This window comes from Neltuma alba, unplaced genomic scaffold (genome assembly GCF_004799145.2).
Source record: "Neltuma alba isolate B1F8T4 unplaced genomic scaffold, ASM479914v2 tig00012898_pilon, whole genome shotgun sequence".
NCBI lineage: Eukaryota > Viridiplantae > Streptophyta > Magnoliopsida > Fabales > Fabaceae > Neltuma > Neltuma alba.
In genome coordinates this window covers 195669-218028 of record NW_021637269.1, presented here as the reverse complement: position 1 = coordinate 218028, position 22360 = coordinate 195669, and the positions used below count along the sequence as shown (strand labels likewise).

At 32.0% G+C, this 22360-nt stretch overlaps 3 protein-coding genes and 2 pseudogenes across 3 annotated transcripts; 3 read left to right on the top strand and 2 right to left on the bottom strand.

Annotated features, from left to right (window-relative positions):
- Positions 1-1462: 1462 nt before the first annotated feature.
- Positions 1463-3077, bottom strand: LOC114732283 (EG45-like domain containing protein). Its single transcript, XM_028919581.1, has 3 exons — positions 2914-3077; positions 1749-2022; positions 1463-1638 (listed from the first exon to the last, which is right to left on the bottom strand). Exons 1-3 carry the CDS (start codon positions 3020-3022, stop codon positions 1632-1634), a joined length of 390 nt encoding a protein of 129 aa, XP_028775414.1. The 5' UTR covers positions 3023-3077; the 3' UTR covers positions 1463-1631.
- A 4101-nt stretch (positions 3078-7178) lies between these two features.
- On the bottom strand, positions 7179-7660 carry LOC114732273 (EG45-like domain containing protein; annotated as a pseudogene).
- Positions 7661-17325: 9665 nt separating this feature from the next.
- Positions 17326-18276, top strand: LOC114732272 (uncharacterized). The gene has a single exon (XM_028919571.1). The coding sequence runs from the start codon at positions 17326-17328 to the stop codon at positions 18274-18276; it is 951 nt and encodes a 316-aa protein (XP_028775404.1).
- Positions 18277-19358: 1082 nt separating this feature from the next.
- Positions 19359-19469, top strand: LOC114732301 (uncharacterized; annotated as a pseudogene).
- Positions 19470-20702: 1233 nt separating this feature from the next.
- Positions 20703-21068, top strand: LOC114732271 (uncharacterized). The gene has a single exon (XM_028919570.1). It carries the CDS (start codon positions 20703-20705, stop codon positions 21066-21068), a length of 366 nt encoding a protein of 121 aa, XP_028775403.1.
- Positions 21069-22360: the final 1292 nt, after the last annotated feature.

Below are 22360 nucleotides of genomic sequence, written 5' to 3'. Positions count from 1 at the left end.
GTTTGTCTTTGTAGGAGAGTCTCGGTTGCGAACCATATCCGCCATGCATGTCACGTCCAGAGCTCCTCGGAGTCACCGTCTCCCTTACTTCTGAACACTCCATCCATCTCTACCTTGTCCGTCCTTCAGTCACCCTTTCTCCGTTCACCGCCACCGTCCTCTTCTACTCCCTCCGTGCTCTCACCCATTGTTCTCTCTCTAGGATGGTTTTCTAATAAATCTAATCATTGTTGATGGAAATAAACTCGTATAAATTAATACTCCTCCGGTCTTTATTATATGACCCAATTAAAGAATTGATATTAGTCCTATATATAAAACCTACTTTACATGTTTACTAATTTTTTCCCAAATCAACCCTATTGATATTCTCCTAATAATAATCAAGTCAGAAAAGGAGAGAGGGAATTTTTTTAAAAAAATGTTTATAGTGCTTTAGAAAGAGCATATCATATTAACTAATTTAACTAACATTTTTAATCTACTCAAATTAATTAATTAGATCCTATATTAAAGACTACAGAAGTAGTACCGGCTAATCTGACGCGATCGAGTCGGAAATAAACTCTAATTTTTTTATCATGTACTTTTTATTATTTATACATGTGTGTAATTAATATATATACATTGAAAATTCCGTATAGGATATCCTAACAAAGGCACAGCAACTGTAGGGCTGCGAAATTAATGTCAGAGGTTGGCTGGTTATGCCAGCATGCCTCCGAATTCTGCAACCACACAATTCCAAACACATGGTAATTGCTTGACTTTTCTCTCATACAAGCATCACATGATGGTGGAAAGATTTTGATTTGCAAAATTAGGATCTTCTAAAATTATCAAATAACTTATTTTATAAAAAAAATTGACTTTAAAAAAAAGTATAAAATGGTTGTCTTTTTTTTTTTTTAATTTTCAGGAAGCTCAAATTATTATTATTTAAAGAAATATATTAAATTTTAAATTATAAAGACATAAATATACCCCCCTTTTATTACGTAATGATAAGTGAATCAGGAAAGTTACTTGTTCTAGTTATATAATTAAGGGGAACTGAGCTTTCAACTTTACAAGAAATTTATTTTTTAGTGAATTAACTCATTATATTAAAATTGATTTAGCTCCTAAAAGGGTTCTTCGAAACCCAAAATATAATAAATATAATATGAAGGGGACAAACCCTCGGCGGATATATATAGCAGCTATATATCGGTTGTCGATGTATTATTGGTTAAAAACTTGGGATTGTCTAAGCTTGATTATATAGTTATGTTCATTATACTTTCCATCACTTGAACGAATAAAAGGATTATTCATAATGTTTATTTGGCGTAATATATATCTTTGATCACTGGCAAGGACTAATCCTTTTGATCAAATAGATTTTACTTCTCCTATCTTATACAAAAAGCTAGGGATGGAACCCCTGAGATCGTGTTTATGTTTTCTGGCCAGACAAAAATAATAACAATAATACTTTTATTAAAACGTAAGGGACAGAATAGTCCATACATTGCCCATGGAAAATGAACTCTTTTATTTTGCATCAAGTTCGTACATCTAACTAATGTACGCGTTATTATTTATTCTGATCTACAATTATTTTTCTCGACCATTCTCTTCCAGAAGCCTCAGACCCTGAAAATTAAATACACCATAGAGAAGTCAGTACTAATAAAATTAAATTGGAAAACTAACAAAAGTGAAATATCAACAGTAATGTAATGGAAATAGAGATAATAACTTACTGGACGTAGTCAATGTTGATTATTCCTGCGTCAGTGTTAGCAATGGTGGAGAAAGCTTCCTGAGAGAGATCCAAGGTTGCCCGGCATCCCGGTGAAGGGCAGCGATCGACAATCTTGACGGTGACGCTTCCTCCCTTGCATGCCGGCACACTGTTGGTGCTACTTGTGCAGGTAACTTTGTACATCTTTCCACATGCGGCTCCATTGTTATAGATTGGGTCGCTTGCTGCAGCTATCATAGTCCCTTCATCTTGATTTCCATAGCATGCCGATGCTGCCAATCATAACCATTCAATTCCTACCGATTAGTTTCTATCCATCCAGTGGTGAAGAGAAGAAGGGGGACTGACTAACAAAAACTATGACCCTCCAAATTTTCAATTTAATTAATTTTTTTCTTAGTATTTTGTTCATTAGTGTTATATATATTTTCGTCTCTAAGATTTACGAAAACTTGGTATTATGTGTCTTGTTTAATTGTGGCCCCCTCGCGCGCGCGCGCACATATATATACTGACTTCATCCCCTACTCTCCTCTGAAAAGAAGCGATAGGCTTTTTTTTTTTTTTTTAAATAACATGTCAACGGTTAGCTTCCTCAAAGTCCTGGGCTTGAACTTGACGTTAACTTGTCTGTGCGTGTGAGGGTTTTAAAATTGCTTGTAGGAAAATAATAAGCTTGTTAGACACTTATACAGTACTCTTCCTGTTCTTAATGTAGGATCTAATTGTTGAGTTAATTTTGATTCTAAATATAAAACATATTTCTCATATATATCAATTTTTTTAAATTACTCTTATTGATACTCTCTTAGTCATAATCAAGTAGGAAAGGGAGGGTGGATATTAAAAAAAATGATTATGGTGTTTTAGAAGATATGTGTTATATTTCTTATAATTAACTAAATTATCTAACCTTTTTAATCTAATTAAATTAGTTAAACATAGCTTATATCGAGAAGCGGATGAGTATGATATATGTGTGAGTGCGTGAGAGGGACAAATTAGTACAAGTGTGCCTCTTAGGGAAGCAAGCACATGCATATAACACACACAGCTGATCCCGATATACTGCGGAGACTAAAATCGAATAAGCTTGAATAAGCAAATTAAAGCATATACACACAGTGTGGTAGAGAAATGTGAGTAACGTATGGGATACTTACGAGTATATTGAGTGTAATAGGAGGCAGTTCCAGAAATAGCAGAAGCCACTGAGAAAAGGCTCAAGATGGCAAGCCCCATCACTAACACTGCGTTCATTTTGAGAGCCATTTGTTCGACCACTAAGAGATTTGTATTGGAAGTGCTTAATATAAATATAGATGATGTTTTGTGTGCGTCCAAGTTGGGGGTCTATCTTGCTCCTTTTATAGCTAAATTTTAGCCCTCAAGTTAGTGTTACATTTCGCAGAGAAAGGGTGACGGTCTCCACACGTTTCTCCGTCTCCGGCGGCCGGCAGACTTTCTGTATCTAGAACAATGACGCCATATCTTTGATTTTTCACATGGCAAATGCAGGCACTTCAATTCATGAGTCAATGTTCGGTACGTCTCCACTTTTCACAACTGACTGAAGGACTTTAATTTGCCGCTTTAATTGCCTGACCTTAATTACGACTGAGCAGATCATTGAATGTTGTATATAACGATAATTTTGACTACATTGTTTTCGTCCTGTCGCAACACAAAGCATTTAACGGGGCGGTTCAGATCGTAGGAGAATTTGAGAAAAATGGATTAATCAACTTACTGATAATATACTCCTCCAGTCTTTAATATAAGACCTATTTAAATAATTTGATTAGATTAAAAAAGTTAGATAAGTTGGTTAATTATAAGAAATGTGACACGTTTTTCCTAAAATACCATAATTATCTTTTTTAATACCCCTCTTTATCTTCTACTTGATTATAATTGAAGGAGTATCTATAGGGGTAATTTAGAGAAAATTGATAAATATGAGAAATAAGTCTTATATTTAGAATCAAAACCAATTCAACAATTGGGTTCTATATTAAGGACCGGAGGAGTATATACATGAAAAATGAATGTTCTCTTACCATCATGTTTTTTCTTTTCCTTCACACACACACGAGTTATAAAAGGGTTCAATGTGCTTATTTTTCTTAAAACTAGTCAGAGTCGGCTAATATAGCAAATTTCAAAAACCAGCTGCTACCATATATCAAAGAGAAAGAAAAGATGAGTTATTTATTTATTTTTGAGTGAATGAACTGTTTATCTCAAAAACACATAATGAAACTAGTTTTAGTACTCGTCGTAGTGATGGACACCACAATACTTATCAAATCTCAACCATTCAAATTTAATATTTAATATTTGTCTTTTAAAAGTTGTTTTTTTTAAATAGGTATATAATCCAAAATAGATGTAATATCTTAAGTGTAAGTTTTTTAAAAAAATAAATTTTTTATTTAAAAATTATTAGTTAGAACTTTTAAATTAAACTATTAAAACTGATTTTGAATGGTTTATATTTCACCACAGCGATAAGCAAACTAGTTTCATTCTGGAAGAAAATCTTAATATGCCAACATAAATTGGTTTGCTGCTTGATTCTTGAAGTCACCTTGGGGATTGGATAAGGACGTTGATTTTTTTGTCTGTTACGTTCATGAAGATTAGAAATTGGAAACGTATGTACGCCGGGTTCTTCACCAAGCGCAGACCATAATTTACGCAGTTATTCACGCAAATAAAAGTCCAAACCTTTGAAGCAAAAAATCTATGGAATTTCATTGAATAAGATTTCATGAAAAATGGACAATTAATAAAAAAAAAAGTGTATTGTAGGAAATTTCCTCATAGACAAAGGACGATGCCATATTATAAAAATTATAAAATATATTATGTAAGATTCCATTACTATAAGGGCCTGTGGTCTTGAGTCAACAATATGGGCATGGTGATGGGGGTCAAACAAATCCATGAAGACTTGAAGAGTATGCCAACTAATATGCTTGTATAGATTGTAATTTGGCCAATAAAACGTAATACTGACCAGGTAAAATATTGGGTTTGGATATATCATATGATTTAAGAAATGAATTTGCAATTATGAGTTTCATTATGATAATAACCTCAAGCTATAAAGCCCATATATGCTTCCTTGTTCACCGATTATCATTACCAAAATACTCCATAAGTTAATTATTATCTAAAAGTGATCTTTAATTAATTATCTTACACTGACCAAAATAACAAGCAGTTGTTATCTCTGAAGTATTTTGATTTGAGAAAATTGGGGAAAAGCCCTCCATCATAATTTTTTTCCCGTAGAAAACAGACAATAACCCCTAGCTGAGAGCTAAAGACTAATATCCCATTTAAAATTTTATTGGTGAAAAAATATGATAAATTTTTATACACAGAGAGTATTAATAATATACAGATTTTATAAACAAAAAATGCCGCACTCTATTTAAGTCATTCTCACTGACAAAGTTTTTATCAACGGGGGATTTTTCCCAAATTTTTTCTTTTAAATTTTCTAACTCCACATTTCATTAAATACAGCACAGTTGAACGAACCAAATCAATGACTTTCTTAGAATTTATTATTGTACTCAAATATTAAAAATCAATTTCATCTCATCACCGCTAGTTCAAACCGATCGTAATTAATTTTCAAGTTTAAAGTCGTTATACCCTCTGGTTTTGTTTACAAGGTAAACGGAGAGTATTTTGTTTTCCTTTATTAATATCAGACACTTCATTATTTTCTAATGATAAACAATTAAAAATCACTAATTTTTAACCTCATTACATGAACGTATAATTTTATCTCTAATTTAATTTATTGTTCTATAAACTGTTGTTTTCTTAATCTATATATTAAATCAAGAATAAAGTTCATTTTTTTAAATTTTAAGACAAAGTTGATTAAATTTAAGATTTTTCTGATAGAACATGTTAAAAGTGCCTCGTGTACAGTATCAGAAAAGTATACTATACCGGTTGACCATTGACCCCAAGCTTCATCTTCCTTCATCCTCATTTCTATAGCATCCAAATTGCGAATGCTGCCACTCAACCAAGTGACCAACCCTCATCTAACTTCTAGGCCTCCAACTAGAATCCTCTTTTATTCTTTTTTTTTGGGGGGGCCCAAGCAACGGGGTCTAAGGCCCAATCAAAAACTAAACAGCAACAAATCGTGGGCGCACCCCACCCGAAGTCTCTCAGATCCTCAGGAGGAACCTTACCCATGTTGTACAGCTGCGGATTGAAGGAAGCTCTGCTTGGCTAACCAATTTTCGAGGACAACAGTTTCACGGCTCGTCACAGTGATAAGTATCACATACTCATTATTACAGTAAAATCTGAATTGTCAAAATCAATTTTAATAATTTAGATTTAAAATTTTCAACTAGTAATTTTTAAATAAAAAATTTATTTTTTAAAAAACTTACAATTGAGATATCATATTTATTTTGGATTATATAACTATTAAAAGGAAAATATTTTTTGAAAATAAAAATATTAAATATTAAATATCAACCGTTCATATGGTTAAAATTTTATCTGGAACTCATCATTGTGATGAATGTTGAAACTGGTTACATCTTCGAGCCTCCTAGCTGTTACAGTCGAATCCACCCCAGTCACTGCATCACATCCTCCACCTTCTCTGAGAGCAGCACCACCTTAAGTACACCCCATAATTCAGCTACTACTGGGCTACACCTTCACACTCCCTAAATAACCCTCCACAACCTGCAACACCGTCCCTCCCTCTCGCCGAACCATCACAGTTCAATTTGATCCATCCTTGCTCCGGTTTACACCAGCGAACTGGGACCCAAATTCTTCTCTTCATCTGCAGTGAACAAATTAACCCCAGCAGCCAGCCACAGGAAGATTTGAATCCTTCTCGGTCCTTTCCAACTCCAAATCTACTTCCACACCTCCTCTTATATTCTTTCTGCACGTTTTAAATATCTCGTTTATATGAGACGAGCATGTCCAGTATGCAATGTTCTCTTTAGCTGGTGTTATCACTTCCTTCATCGCTGATCCCCTATATATTTATAACTTACTGCTTCGCTTTTATGGTTCATGTTTGCTTTGCTTCAAGCCATATTAGATAAAGAAATTAAATTTGATTAGTTTGAGTCGAAAGAGTTCTAATACGTGGGAGAGTAGCGTATATAAAGCTCCAAATATTTTATTAATTGAAACGCAGAAGACACAAACACTTGACACATATTTTCCATGACGTACATAGTCTGACGTACGCTTTATTCACCATTAACACCACATATTCCTAGATTTGCATCTTCTCCCAGAAGCTTCAGACCCTGAAAATACACCAAATGTGTAAGACTGGCTGGAAGAGGTAATAAAAGAAATGATCAATTAAAAGTGACGTGTGTTGAAATAGAAGAGAAAGTTTTAATTAATTATATTACTGGGTGTATTCGCTGCGGATTTTGCCTTCATCAGGGTCAGCGATAGCAGCAAAAGCTTGGCGAGAGAGATCGATGGTTCCTTGGCATGCCGGAGAAGGGCAGCGATCGACAATCTTGACGGTGACGGTTCCGCTCCGGCAAGGGTGAGTCACGCCCTTATTGGTACCACCGGTGCACCTGATTCTGTACTTTTTTCCGCAGGCGGCTCCATTGTTCCAGAGGGAGTCGCCCGCTGCTGCTATCATAGTTCCCTGGTTTTGGTATCCATAGCATGCAGAAGCTGCAAATATATATGCGGAGCCATATACATCAGACTGAGTGATCCATATTGATGATGATGATGATTAAAAGTGAATATATACTCACGAACGTATACAGTTTAAAAGGTGGCAGTTCCGGAAGCAGCTAATGCCACTGAGAAAAGGCTCGCCATGGCAAACCCCATGATCAGAAGCGCCACATTCATTTTGAGGGCCATTTCTGTATGTGAATCTATTCGCTATGCATCCAAGTAGAGAAGTGTTGTCCTCCTTTTATAGCAAATTCTTAATACCTAAATTGCTGATTTTTGTTTAAAAAAAAAAAATTTCCCACACAACTGGCTCTCTCCACACGTTGCCAGACTGGATATTTTAGGAACTAAAATTGGCATTCGTATATCTTAGCTATAATTTAATATTGTTCACAACCCATACAATAATCCTCTTGTGCCAATCAGGGTACATGAAGGTTCCCTATATAAATGAATGGCGAGAGGTTGCATGTTAAATGCCGTATTTTTCTCGTAACTTCAAGTTGTTAGTACCGAATTAATCTAGGAGGAAGTATGTGAAAATTGAATTTAGTTCAAAATATAAGATCTTAATGTACATCTATCATTTTTTTTTTTTCAAATTCAAAATGATATGAAATCTAATGACATTACATATAAGGGTAGTTTAAAAAGCTCGAGTCACATTTATTATACTTCATTTGATTCAAAAAACATTAAATCTTTTGGTTTTCTTTATAAGCATCAATTTGCATTTGTCTAGTCATTTAATGCATTTTTTTATTTTTACCTCTAATTAATAATATTTCTCTCTCGTATTTTTTTTTCACTCATTGTCTCTCATTTCTTTTTTCCCTCATTATCTCTCCCTCTTATTCTCTCCATAAATAAGGGTGTTTCATGAAAATAAGTTACATTTTTTTGATATATTCATTATCTTTAACTAATTTTTTTAACCATGAAATTTAGTTACTTGATGTTTATACTTTGAACCAGAGGTAGTAATTAGCTAATTTATTTGATTTTTATCTATTCAAATTGGTTAAATAGTTCTTATATTAAGAATAGAATGAGTTACTAATTATAAATTTTTATTTTATTTTGATTGACATTGGTATTTAAATTTCTACTATAAATTTAATTTGTTATGCACATAGCATCGATTTATTCTTCATATAAAATGTAAAACAGTTAATATATATCCTATTACGATCGAGGGACAGGGGAATTAATAAGAAAATAATGTAATTATCATGCAGGATATGCACTTGGGAGCTTGCTTGGATATTTCTGACACTACCTCCGGTCTTTAATATAAGATCCTGTTTGACTTTTATTTTGATCTTAAATATAAGATCTCAATTCCCTTTGTCTCTCATATTTATACATTTTTTTTCAAAGTAGTCATTCTAACAATAATAGTTCTAGTCAATACACTTAATTAGCAGGGATATTTTAGGAAAGACAACATCTATTTAGGACAAATAATTAACTCAACTTACTTTCTTAATCTCCTCAAATTAGTTAACTGGTTCTTATAATTAGAACCGAAGGTAGTATTACTGATATCAGACCAAAAAAAATAAAACGTCGCAAAAATGACACCTTGAAGTCCTTAAAATAATATGGATGTGTTAACATATATAGTTATACATCTTTTATGGAATTCATACAGAAAAAAAAAAATTCTGAATAACTCTCTGCTATAATGTACGGCTTTGTAAAACTGTTTTTTATATATTCTGTTTAAGCAAAGAGTTCTAATGATAAATATAACTTTTAAAGTTAATGTGCAAATTTGTCTTGAAGATTTATAAAGGAAACAGTATTTTTTTATTATTAAAAAACTAGCATTAACTATTTAAATAGTGATATTGACTATTAATATGTTTAATGATAATTAAGGAGCAACAGGGCAAACTTGCACTGAAAAAAAACTTTCAGCGTTCGTGGTAAACATTTTTAAAGCAAATTAACATCTTCACTCATAAATTTATCAAAAGTAAAGTTCCATGCATTGTGGATAAAACGATATGTGTGTGTGTGATCGACTTGATCTTTCATGTTTTTAACTATTCTTTACGCACACTGGCATCATTAATTTCTACGTATATAGAAAATGCCGTGGAATGCCCTAACTAACAATGGGCTTGTTTGCTTGAGCAATTGGGGAGGATAAAAGTAGCTTATACAGACCAAAAGTTATATTATTATGTTTGGCATCACTTTTAGCTAGAGGTCATTTTGCCTCAAAAAGCCACTTTAAGTCATAAGATAGTTTTTATAGCTTATGGTTTACCTTGCTTATCCGAAAGTAACTTTCAAAATTAAAAGATATTTTTACCTTTATATTTATGTTATCCTATACTTCTTTCTACATATTTCTTATGCTTCCAATCAATTTTTACTTATTTATTTTTAATCCTCTTTTAAATTAAAAATATTTTTTTAACAAAAATTTTATAATATTTTGATATTATTTTTCATTTTATAGATACATAGATTGTGTAGAATATACCATCTAATTAATTATGTAATATTATTTAGTTAAAAAAATTTCACATTAATGTAAATATATTTTATTCATTAAATAGAACTTCTTCCTATTATAATAATTTAAAATTATTATATTTTGTAAATTCATATTTTTAATTATTTTTTATTATTTAATAAAATTCATACCCATTTTGGTCATTTTATAAACTAAACTTACTTATGTAATCATAATTCAAACAACTTTTTTTACTTTACAAACTAACTTTTATAAAAGTGAATCCAAACATAAATCGCATTACCCAATTATTTTTTTATCCAATTTCACTTTTTCAAAAATCGTATTGAAAATAAGTTATTTTTTCTGCCACCAATCCAAACGAACCCAATCGCTTTGAGAAATTAAATTGAGTGGTTGGTTGGAATTTATATTAGCAAGCTACTTATCCCTCACAACCACAAATTCTAAAGCACGTGATAAACTTATTTTTCCTATGGCTCGCACGGACCACCAGGACTATTTGGGTACTTGTTTTTATTTGTCAATTATTGGAGTTGTGTGGGGTAGGCCAAATTATTTTTAAATACATACACATAAATACATAATATATATTTCTCATATATATTAGATAATATATTATGTATAATAATATTGAAATTATATGAGAGAGGATAAAATCATATATCTTATATATATTATTACCCTAACAGAATAATAAAATTTTATTGAATATGTAATTTTTGAAATCTGTACCATTCATATGCCTTTCTATTATATATAGATTTATTTTTGATAAAGTTTAATATATTTATTATAATTTCTTTTTATATATTATCTATATGAAATAATAGTTAAAAAACTACTATAATAATTTGATTTTATTATTCACAAAAATTTTATTTTTGGGTATAGAGAGAACAAATTGAACTAGCTAGATGAATGTAAATTAAATATTTTGAAAGGAGAGAACAGAAAAGAATGGTTGTGAACAGTTAAAAAAAGCAGAAGGGAGAGAGAGGGAGCACGAGAGTGGGATACATAGGTGAAAAGAAGAGAGAAGTGGTGGGACCATAAACTGCACTTGTCATCTTTGTATTAGTCAGACCATAAGTTACCAGGCACACCTGGTTGATCTAAGAATTTCCCATAATATACTCATATGATTCTATTTATAGAGTCAAGAGAGAAGATATTTTTTAGATATTTATAGGGTATTAAAAGAAAATTTTTTGTATGGATGTACAATTTTACCCCTGATTTATTATTATGTTAATTTTGTTTATACGAGGTATAATATATATTAAATACGGATAAAATTGGAAAGTTATTGAATTTTAAACGAGAGTTAATGAAATTTAAGGTTTTTCTTGATTTGTGTAAAATAGGCTGAAAGTAACTTATAAATAGGATCAGAAAAGTACTTCATAACCCATAACAATATTCTTCTTCGGCCAATCATCTTATGATCTACTTACATGAAAGTTCCCCAATAAATGAATGGCGGGAGGGTTCGCTTGTAATTTTAAGTTGTTAGTGTTCACTACTCCTCTAATTGAAAAGGAAAACTCACTCTAGAACCTAATATACTCTTTCGGTTCTTAATATATCACCTAATTATTGTGTTGATATTGGTTTTAAATATGAGACTTATTTATCATATTTATCAATTTTTTTTAAATTATCCCTATTGATACTCCATCAACCATAATCAAGTAAGAGAGAGAAGGAACATATTAAAAAAGATGATTATAGTGTTTTAAGAAAAACATGTAATATTTCTTATAATTAACTAACTTACTTAACTTTCTTAATCTAATCAAATTAGTTAAATATGTCTTATATTAAGAACGAGAAGAATAAAAGTTAGGAGTTAGGAGTTGAATTTTATTCTAAATATAATATCTTAATGCACTTTGTTTTTCATATTTATTAATTTTTAAATTGATTTATCTAACTTATAAAATGATATGAAAGCTAATGTTACATATAGGATTATTTAAGAGAGATTAGGTGACATTTATTATACTTCTTCCAATTCAAAATATAAGCATCAAATCTTTAAAAAGGTGTGGTTATCCTTTTTTTTTTTTTCCTATGAGCATCAATTTAGATTTATCTGATCATATAATACATTTTTTCTCATGTTTATCTCTAATTGATATGTCTCTTTCACATTTTCCGCGCTCATTTGGAGCTTGCTTGGATATTTCTGATATTACTGATTATAACACAAAATAAAACGTCACGTCCTTAAAAAAATATGGACATACTACCCTCGATCTCGTTATCTTTTATGAAATTCATGCCCAAAAAAATTGTAGAGTAACTCTCTGATATAGTGTACGGCTTTTTAAAACTGTTCTTCATGCATTTTCGTTCAAGCAAAGAGTTCTAATGGTAAATAAATTTATCGAAAGTAGAGTTCCAAGCATCGTCGATAAAATCTGGTTCAAAAAAAAAAAAAAAACGTTGTCATCATTAATTTCTCCGTACATAGAAAGCGATTAGCTACTCCTTCCTATCCATAACAAAAGACGGCTCCAAAAAATTGTGATTCAAAATATCAAATGTTGTTCCAGGTCAAAAAAAAAATCAAATGTTATTAGGATGATTAATATGATTTTTTATTTTTATTCCTCTTAAATATAGAAGAGATATGAGATATGAGAGATGATAAAAGTGTAATGTTAAAAATAATTTTATCATTTTTTTAGTAAAATATAGAAAAATTTTATCATGTTAAAATATATTTAATTAAACTTTCGTGAGAAAAATTAATTAATTTCTTATGGTATGTATGGGACAAAGTATCAGCATCAAGTAATTAATTTCCGACAGTATGTGTCGGAGGAAGAATCACCATCAGGCATCAGGGCATCAAGCCATCACAAGCACCGTTTATAGACCACACACTTACAGATCGCGAAATCTGGACTCGTTATTTTTTAATTCAAAAAGAAATTACAATGTGTGAGCGAAGACTTTGTATTGAGCTAAACTAAACTGAAGAACGAATGAACTTGGTTATAAACTGAACTAACCAATGCTACTAATAACTAAAATAATTAACGTTACGCACATGAGAGTACTTAGGAAGTAGAGTACTATTATAAATTTTATATTCATATATTTCATATGAGTAATTTAATTACGGCACTAGATCATTGATAATATAGTACAAATGAATATTTCACTATAGTGTCTATGGCCTGGCAATAGTATTTCACATGATGGCAACATGTGTACTCTAGCAATTAAGACTGGAAGCAACTGACCGATGCAAAAAAATGGATTATATTGTTGATACTTCCTCTCATCTACCTTATTTAATCAGAACAATTTTACATAAATTATTAAAGTTAATTAAAATTATTTTTTTGTAAATATCAAAATTATTCTCGAAAAAACATTAACATAACGCAAAAATTGATAATGACAAATCAGTGTGGATAAATTCTAAAATATTAATTTCCCCTTAATTATTATTATTTTTTAATATTGTCACCTCAACAACCCCACCGGTGGTTGGCCAATCATCGAAACTCCAGTGACTAATCAATAGAGCTTCAGTAACTACTCTTTTTTATACATTGATTTTTTTTTTTTAGCTATTGACTGTGTTTATTTTTAGGACTTCAATGGCTACTCTTGTTTAGTTACTCACTACACTAGTATTGTGATTGAATAGTTTTATTTTTAAAAATTTGATAACTACTCTTATTTAGCTATTAATTATTCTAATTTTACTATTAACTACTTTTGTTTCAAAAAAATACATTAAGTGTTGTTAGAGATTTAGGGCTCGTTTGGATTACCGTTTGGAATGCCAAAAGCACACAGAAAAGCGTGAAACTGAGGTTTGTAGTTTATTGCAGCTCAGAAGATTGTTTGGATTGAGTTTCGTTTCTAACTGACTTATGAAAAAAAGTAACTTTTCTAACTGACTTATCCAACGCAATCTGAATCAACTTTTCTAACTGACTTATGAAAAAATTGTGCAAAGCTTACGGTTTAATTAGTTATGTGATTCTATTTACTTTAATTAGAGACCAAATAAATTTTAATTTATATTCATGTTTGTTCATTATGTATATTTAATTAATTATCTACAATATATTTTCAAATTTTTCTCTGTTACAAATATTTTTATTTTATAATTTTACAAATAAACTATTTATATTTTATCATAATAATTTTACATGTTTCTTTAAATTATTATCACATTAAAAATATAAAATTTCAAACACTACTCTATATCCTTTTCAGTCATTTTACAACTAAACTAACTTTTCTATTAATTTATCCAAACAACTTTTGACTTTTTCAACTGACTTTTTAAAAGCATCTATCCAAACATAAATTGCATTACACCAACTGACTTTTACTCTAACTTCAGTTACAAAAGTCAGTTTTGTCCAACACCAATCCAAACATACCCTTAGTGACTACTTTTTGTTTAGTTATTTATTACTTTTATGTAGTTAATAGTTATATAAAAGTAGTCATCGAAACTTTAAAAACAAAAGTAGTCAATAGGGATGTTGTTATTTCACAATATTTTAAAATTTTAAAACAGTGCAAGAATTTGAAATTTGGAAATCTGCCCATCATAATTTGTTATTAGCATTTTGAGGGTATTTTAGTGCTTTTTTCCCTTATTCTTAATAGAAATCAGAAATAATATAATCTTTAGTTTCTCAAGTTTATTTTCATTTTGGCTTTAGTCTTTTAAGTTTCAAATTATAAGTTTTGATTCCTCAATAGGCAAAATGGTTCAAGTTTTTATTAGATTATAGAGATTAATATTTTAAATGAAAAGAAATTTGATAGATCAAAACCTGTAATTTGAAATTTAAAGAACTAAAACCAAAATGAGAATAAATTTGAAGTACCAAAATTTGTATTAACCCTGAAAATTATTAGTTAGAGGAATTTGCTTAATTAGTTAAGAATATTGAATGAAAAAATTAATGCTTTAAGGGAAAACATATGATATTATGAAACAAGTCATAGTTGCCATAAGGATCGGATGAAGTAATTAATAAGACGTCTCATTTCTACTACCATCATCTTTTTTATTCACACACACAGACAAACCCATACTTCTACACACAGATGTAAGATTTGAACACGCGCGCGCGCGCATATATTAAGATGGTTTTTTTTGTTTGTGAGTGAGCTATTTATTTCAAAACACATAATGGTAGAATTCAACTGATTTTTCTGTACATAGGGCAGGTGGAGGGAGTAAATTATGTACCTGACTCGGTCAGAGCGACTAATATATTTATATACGCACTTGACGTTATCACCGAAAAATCAAATATGCCTAAGGAAAATTAAAAGGAAAAAAATGTCCTTTGCTTTGTTCTTGGAGTGACCTTGGGGGAGGGACGTTTATTTTTGTGTCTCCTTATGCTGTATTAATTTCAAATGAAAAACTTAAAATAAAAAACTTGACTTTGGTCAAAAAAATTCTACGTTGGGACCAAAAAAATACCAATATATTATGAGAAAAAGACAGTAAAACACCTTTAAAATTACTAAATGACAAATTAGGGTAAGTGAATTTCAAAATATCAATTCAAGCCCCAGATACTATTTTAGAATTTTTAAATATTGTAAAATGACAATATTGTCCTTATTATATGACTACTTTCATATAACTATTGACTACTTTTGTTTTAAAGTTCTGGTTACTATTTTTATATAGCTATTGACTACACAATAGTAATAAATTGTATTACAAGAGTAGTTAGTAGCTTAACAAGATTAGTCATCAGAGTTTAAAAGTAAATGTACTCAATAGCTAAAAAAGAATAGTCAATATATAAAAAAGAGTAGTCACCGGAGCTCATATGACCTGTCATCAGAGTTCTGGTAACATGTCATCAGAGTTTAATAATAAATGTAGTTATTAGCTAAAAAAGAGTAGTCAATACATAAGAAAGAGTAAGGCCGGAATTGCTGAGGTTGCAGTATTTTAAAAAAAAAAGATAAAAAAAATAGTAAAAGACATTTGTGTAATTTTACAAGATTTAAAAATTCCAAAAAAATACCTAGGTCTTGAATTGGGATTTTGAGATTGAGATACCCTCATTTGTCATTTGGTATTGTTGAGGGCATTTTAGTGTCTTTTTCTCATATTATAGTGCAAATTCTGGTTTTTTTGGGTTTTTGGGGGAGGGGGTGGGGAGGTTAGATAATCTAACATTCAAGGCCTACCCACTTCAACTGAAGGATTTAATGGGGGTCAAACTAATTCAGATTCAGAACAAACCAAGTTTCAAATTTTTACTAGGAGAGGTATTCACATTTAGTACTCGACAGTGTTTCAAATAGGATTACCTCCAATAGGAGGATATTTATACTTTAACAAAAAAAAAAAGATTGAGAAGGGCTGGATATTTTCTGTGGATCGGCTCATTTGTACCAGGCCCAAAAGACTGAAGTATATCTGATCATGGAGTCACCCACCATTTACAATAATTTTCTCAATTTTTTCTTGGGTCCAATACTTGTGTCAACTTTGGGCCCAAATAAACCTGCCCGTATTTTTTTGCCCCTGTATTTTAATTTTGTTTACGTCCTAGTCCTATCCCCACGCAAAAGACTTGAGAGTCGTACCCCAATGTGCACGATAGACTTTTTGTGATGGAGTGGTCATTTTCCTTCAAGACTCGTTCAAAAGTTTAAAGTCATCTATTTTATTTATGACCGTTGAGTCGTCCCCCAATTTACACGCCAAACTTTGGGGATATTTCTCCACAAGTTCCAACTTTTTGTTGCCTCATACATGCATGGAATTTTAAAAAGAATAATATCAGCTAACTCATAAATAATTAATGTGTTTATTTCTTTTGTTTTTTCCAGCCAAAGATAAATAATGTCTTTACGAAATGACATATTGATCATTTTAACGTACAAGAAGTGAGAATGATTCCTAGGTTCCAAAAGAGTAATGTAATAAATTTGTCTGAAAAAATTAACTGAGATACTAGTTTTAAATATCAATTATTACAAATATTGATGTATCAGCTGTTATAAATCGAGCGTTCAAATCGTATCAGTTACTCTTAATAATCTATAATTATTGGAACTTTCACATTTGCAAGTTTTTGGATCGATATGGAATTAATCTTTCAAGAGTAATTTTTGAATCTAGGCGTATTCTTCCTCGCAATAGTATCAAAATATAGTCCCTTTTAGCCTAATAATTATACAGAGTGGTAGTAACATCAACAACAGTAGTAGTACAGTAAGACTGATTCAAAAAGAAAAGCGCAAACACCAATATAAATAGGGTACCACTGCTTCGCTATTTCTTGTATCAGATAAGTACAATCTGAGTGAAACCAAGCGCTCTTCGATCTTCAAGATGGATTCCAATATGTTTTCCGGTTGTGTGAGAATTCTGAGAGAATCCCATTCCATTCTTCTGAAAAACAGAAGCCTTATGGCCTCCATCTCCTTACTCATCCTCCTCCTTCACTCTTTCCTCGTCTCATGCAAATTCTTCTTCCTTAGGCTTTTAATTAAAGATTTTGCCATGAAAGAAACTCGTCTGTTCTTTACAAGCCCAGAAAGTTCTCAGTACACCAACCTTGTTTCTGCTATGACAGAAGATGTTCACTTATTTGCAGCACTCGCATGGTTCTTCGTTCTTGCCCTCTCCATGGCCTCCTTATTCTCAGCAGCCACTGTAGTTTTAGCATCAGCTATAACTTATGGAAAAGAAAACTTGTCTTTCAGAGATTTGCTGCCAAAAGTATTCAAAGCAAGTAAAAGGCTAATAATCACTTGGTTCTACGTATCTGTCTTTGATCTTGGTTATTTAGTCCTTGCATCCATTTCCATATTTGCCTTGGCTATGAATTTGGCTTCTCCACAACGCCCAACAACCTTTGTTTATGTCATATCAATTCCAGTGTTAGCTTTTCTGATATTCCTCGCAGTGGTTTGGAACATGTCTGTTGTTATTTCAGTACTTGAAGAGAAAAGCGGACTTGAAGCAATTGGGAAGGCTTCGCAGATTTTGAAGGGATTGAAGGGGCAAGGGTTTCTGCTAAATCTTGTTTATACAGTAATTGCTTTGATTGTGCAGATCTGGTGGTTCCTGGAGACAAAGAAGAAAGGAACTTACAACTCACTGTTTCTGGCACTAATTTTGGTGAATGTCACCTGCCTCACTAAGATGTCACAAATGATGGCGTTCACAGTGTTTTATCATATGTGCAAGTTCAACCATGGAGAAGAGGTTGAGTTGCAGGGAAACTTGGAATACACTAAGTTGCCCATTGAACCAATGATTGGAGCAGAAGCACCGTAGGGGGAAGAAAGTTATTATAATTAGTTACCTTAATTATGTATTTTGGTCGTTTGTTTCTTTCAGCGTTGTCTGGACATGCTGTTTCATGTACGTAGATGCTTTGAGCTTTGCCAATCACAATAAGACTATATATGTGTAGTGAGTGACATATATAGATACTTAGGTTGTTTAAGGCGTGGGTCTAATTCTACTAAGCTAGCTTTGGAAAGCAGTGCACAAGGTTCATTATATATTTTTGTTATGGAGAAAACATCTATGCATACACCTAATTAATAATATAATGCATGATTAAGAGAAAGTTGCTTCTAATTAAGAAGTATCCAAAAGGGGTAATGACACAAAGGGACCATGGAAGGAAATTAGTGGTTATAAAGGCGAGCATGAATTTTGAAAATTATAGAGAACGATTTTCAAAGTTTTAAAAAAGAAGTAATTGACTCATAATTTAATTGCAAATGGCAAAAGATGAGTTGTAAATTGCAGAAGCTCAATTCCAAATCTTCGAAAAGATTAGCTGCAAATGAATAAATGGTGAAAGTTTTATTGTAAATTTGAAGTTTAGTTGCAAATAGGAATCGTAGGTTAAGTAACTTAAAATTAATGGCAAATCACTTGTAAAATGTGGAATCTTACAAATCCCCAAAGCTTAATCATAAAAACCAAAAGACTAAATTTTAAAAGCTGCCGTATCAATTGGCTGAATTCTTTAAGTGTTCAGATTTGATTCACAATTTACAACTCATGTGCAACTATAATTTTTCACTATTTGTAACTGATGGGATTTGTGAAGCTTTCACAATTTAAGGAAAACAACTTATTTAGCATTCAAGCAGTTACTATCTTGGTGCAGGAAGATAAAATAGTTTAGGTGCAACTATAATTAATGGTCAAAATAAAATACTGCCTCCAGTTCTTAAAAGAAAATTTAGTTTGTAATTCAGCAATTTTCACATTCTTTTCCCTATCTCCCCTTTCTCTGGCTCCTTCACATTTGTACGTGTCTTGGGCTTCTCATGGAGTTCCCATCCTGGCCTAGATAAATCCTTTGTGACCAATTGACCATTACAGTGATATAAATGGGAATACCTTTCGCGACCTTCTTCTGGCTAAGATCAAGTGTAGTGTCTGTTTTTATCAGTTTAATATCTGTATAGGCCCACATGATATTAAAGTAATACAAATAAGGATTTATTAACGGCGAGAGTTGAGGCTAACAGAAGGAACTAATTTTTCAAAATATGACGAATCAATATTCAAATCCTAAGATACTCATAAATATCTAATAGTGTCTCGAATGAAATGGCTTCTAATAAGAAGATACCTATGTCTAGTAAAAAAGAGTGTATTACTTTTTTTGAGTTACAGAGGCAAGAAATAACAGCTAGAACGAACTTCTAGCAACTAGACGACTTTCTGCGAACAGAATAGGAGATCATCCAGATAACAGGGGCAAGCATCCATCTGGCAGACTAATATAAAGAAAAACAATAATTTTCAAAAGCAGGGAATGACGTCTCCAAATAAAAACAAAAAAAATGTTACCCGTGTAAGAATATCAGACAGATAGATGAATCACACGAACCAGATTTCTTGACCACTTCTCAGGCAGTCTTTTTCTTAAAGAACGATTCAGTCGATTTAAATATCTCAACGGTAATAACATATATTACTTTCGCACCAAGTTTCGGAAAGAATTGAACGTTATTCTATTAGTATTTATTCAGTGTACACATGCAAGAGGCCTTTGACTAGTATACACTAATACTGTGAACGTTATTCTATTAGTATTTATAAGAGCTGTAATCTCCCTCCAGTTTGTAAGTCAGACCTATATTAATTAATGTAATCCACAATACTATGTCTACACAATTAAACTAATAAAGCCGTACTGATCTAAATTTCTGTCTTGTTTCATTTTCTATAAATTAGCATATCTTCAAGGAGCTCCATTCAGACTGATTCAGAAGGAAAACGCTAAGGCTAATATAATAGATAACCATTTCTTGTGTTATTTCCAGTACCAGAGTGTCTCGTACGCCAGGTAGCTCTCAGTATACAAACATCGTTACAGCTATGACATCAGATTTTCACAAGTTAGTAGCAGTCGAATGGTTCTTCATTCTTGCCCTCTCCTTCGCCTCCTTATTCTCATCAGCCATTACTGTTTTGGCATCATCAGTAACTTATGCAGAAGGAAAAACATCTTTCAGAGATTTGCTCGCTAGATTATTCAAAACATGCAAAAGGCCAATAGTCACTTGGTTCTTCATATCTCTCTTTAATCTTGGTTATGTTTTCCTAGTATTCTCTATGATTTTTCCTTTCACTGTGAATTTTTCTGTCCCATTATTTCGCCCAACAACCTTTGTTTATGTCATGTTGATTCCGATGTCAGCTTTCCATACGTACCTCGCTGTGTTTGGAGAATGTCTGTTGTGATTTCAGTGCTTGAAGAGAAAAGTGGACTTGAGGCACTTGGGAAAGCTTGGCAGATTTTGAAGGGATTCAAGGTACAAGGGTTTCTGCTAAATCTTATGTATGACGTACCTGTGTTGATTGGGTATATCTGGTGGTACAAGGAGAGCCCAAAGAAAGGAACTTACTATACGCTGGTTACGGGACTGATTCTGTTAAACGTTGCTTGTGTGATCAAGATGTTGATTGTGGTGGCGTTCACAGTGTTATACCATATGTGCAAGCAGAGCCATGGAGAAGAGGTTGAGTTGCAAGGAAGCTTGAAATACACTAAGGTGTCCGATGATGAACCAACCGTTGGATCAGAAATTCCATAAGGAAGAAACATGTTACAATAATTTCTTCATGTGCTTCATAGATCTCAAGCAGTCACGGAGATTGTTTCCCTCTTCAATATATTGATGAAGCTTATCTCTGGTCTATCTGATTAAGCTTGACCTTTCGTATTTTGACGTGTCATTGTTTTCAGACTCAGTTTGGTTTACATGTACTCCAGTTTTACAAGTTATTATAGCTTTGTAAATAGTATGAATTGTTATAATTTTTATATGCACACATATATATTGGTATGTTGATTCTGCAAGTTGGCTAGGAAAGTACGAGAGACGTTAATTCAAGTTTGATATTCTATCACCTTCAAATAATTCAAACTTCAAAGAAATTTCTGTTGATAAAGTATAGATTAGATAGACACGAGCGCATGTATGGAAAAACAGAAACAGAGAAGCCCAGCTCTCATGGAGTGGTGGCACTCCAAATGGCCATCCAATTTTATCTTTTGAATAAAACGGAAACATAGTACTATATCTACTCAACCAATATATATATATATATATATATATATATATCAGCAGAACAATACAATGGCCATTCAAATTTGAGTATCGATTCTCTGACTTGCGGGAAAATGACTGAATGATAAACAGTCAAGAGAATCAAGTCCGTCAAACTAATTCTTTTCGCTAAAACCTACGGGATTGTTGGATTAGTCCCACAAAAATAAAAGCTCATTGATGTCCTGTTGTTGTGAATGATTTGCGATGGTTGCACATGATTTTGTTCCTTATGATCCACAAAGAGCTTTGACTTGTATATGTTAGTGTTGGGAAGGACTTATCAACTCATCATAATCAATTGTCCTTCTATGGACTAAGTCAAGACTCATCATTGCAGTCGCTTTTGAACTCTTCAAAAGTGAGTTTTAAAACCAAAAATTTAGTTTGGGCCTTAATTCCAATATAATAATCTCCAACATTTCTGCAAATCCTAAATTCGCTGTTGCTTCCCAATAATGAGAGCTGTGCTGATCACTTTTCTTTCGCGTTTGGTTATACAATTAAATTAGCATATGTCCCCGAAACTTCCTTCCAAAGTCAAACGCATGAAATATATGACCAGTTCAGAAGGAAAACGCCAGGCTTAGATAATATAAATAGATAGCTATTGTTTGAGCTCTTTCCTGTGCCATATAGTTCAATCTGAGGTATCAAAAACAATCATCTAAAGATGGATCCCCGAAACTTCCTTCCAAAGTCAAACGCATGAAATATATGACCAGTTCAGAAGGAAAAACGCCAGCTTAGATAATATAAATAGATAGCTATTGTTT

What these genes read in the sequence shown, in the direction of transcription:
- LOC114732283 (XM_028919581.1), bottom strand. Translation starts at nt 3,022, where the DNA reads ATGGCTCTCAAAATGAACGCAGTGTTAGTGATGGGGCTTGCCATCTTG. An exon ending in CTATTACACTCAATATACTC is followed by an intron (nt 2,023 to 2,913) that starts GTAAGTATCCCA and finishes TATGATTGGCAG; the next exon opens with CATCGGCATGCTATGGAAAT.
- LOC114732272 (XM_028919571.1), top strand. Translation starts at nt 17,326, where the DNA reads ATGGATTCCAATATGTTTTCCGGTTGTGTGAGAATTCTGAGAGAATCC.
- LOC114732271 (XM_028919570.1), top strand. Translation starts at nt 20,703, where the DNA reads ATGTCTGTTGTGATTTCAGTGCTTGAAGAGAAAAGTGGACTTGAGGCA.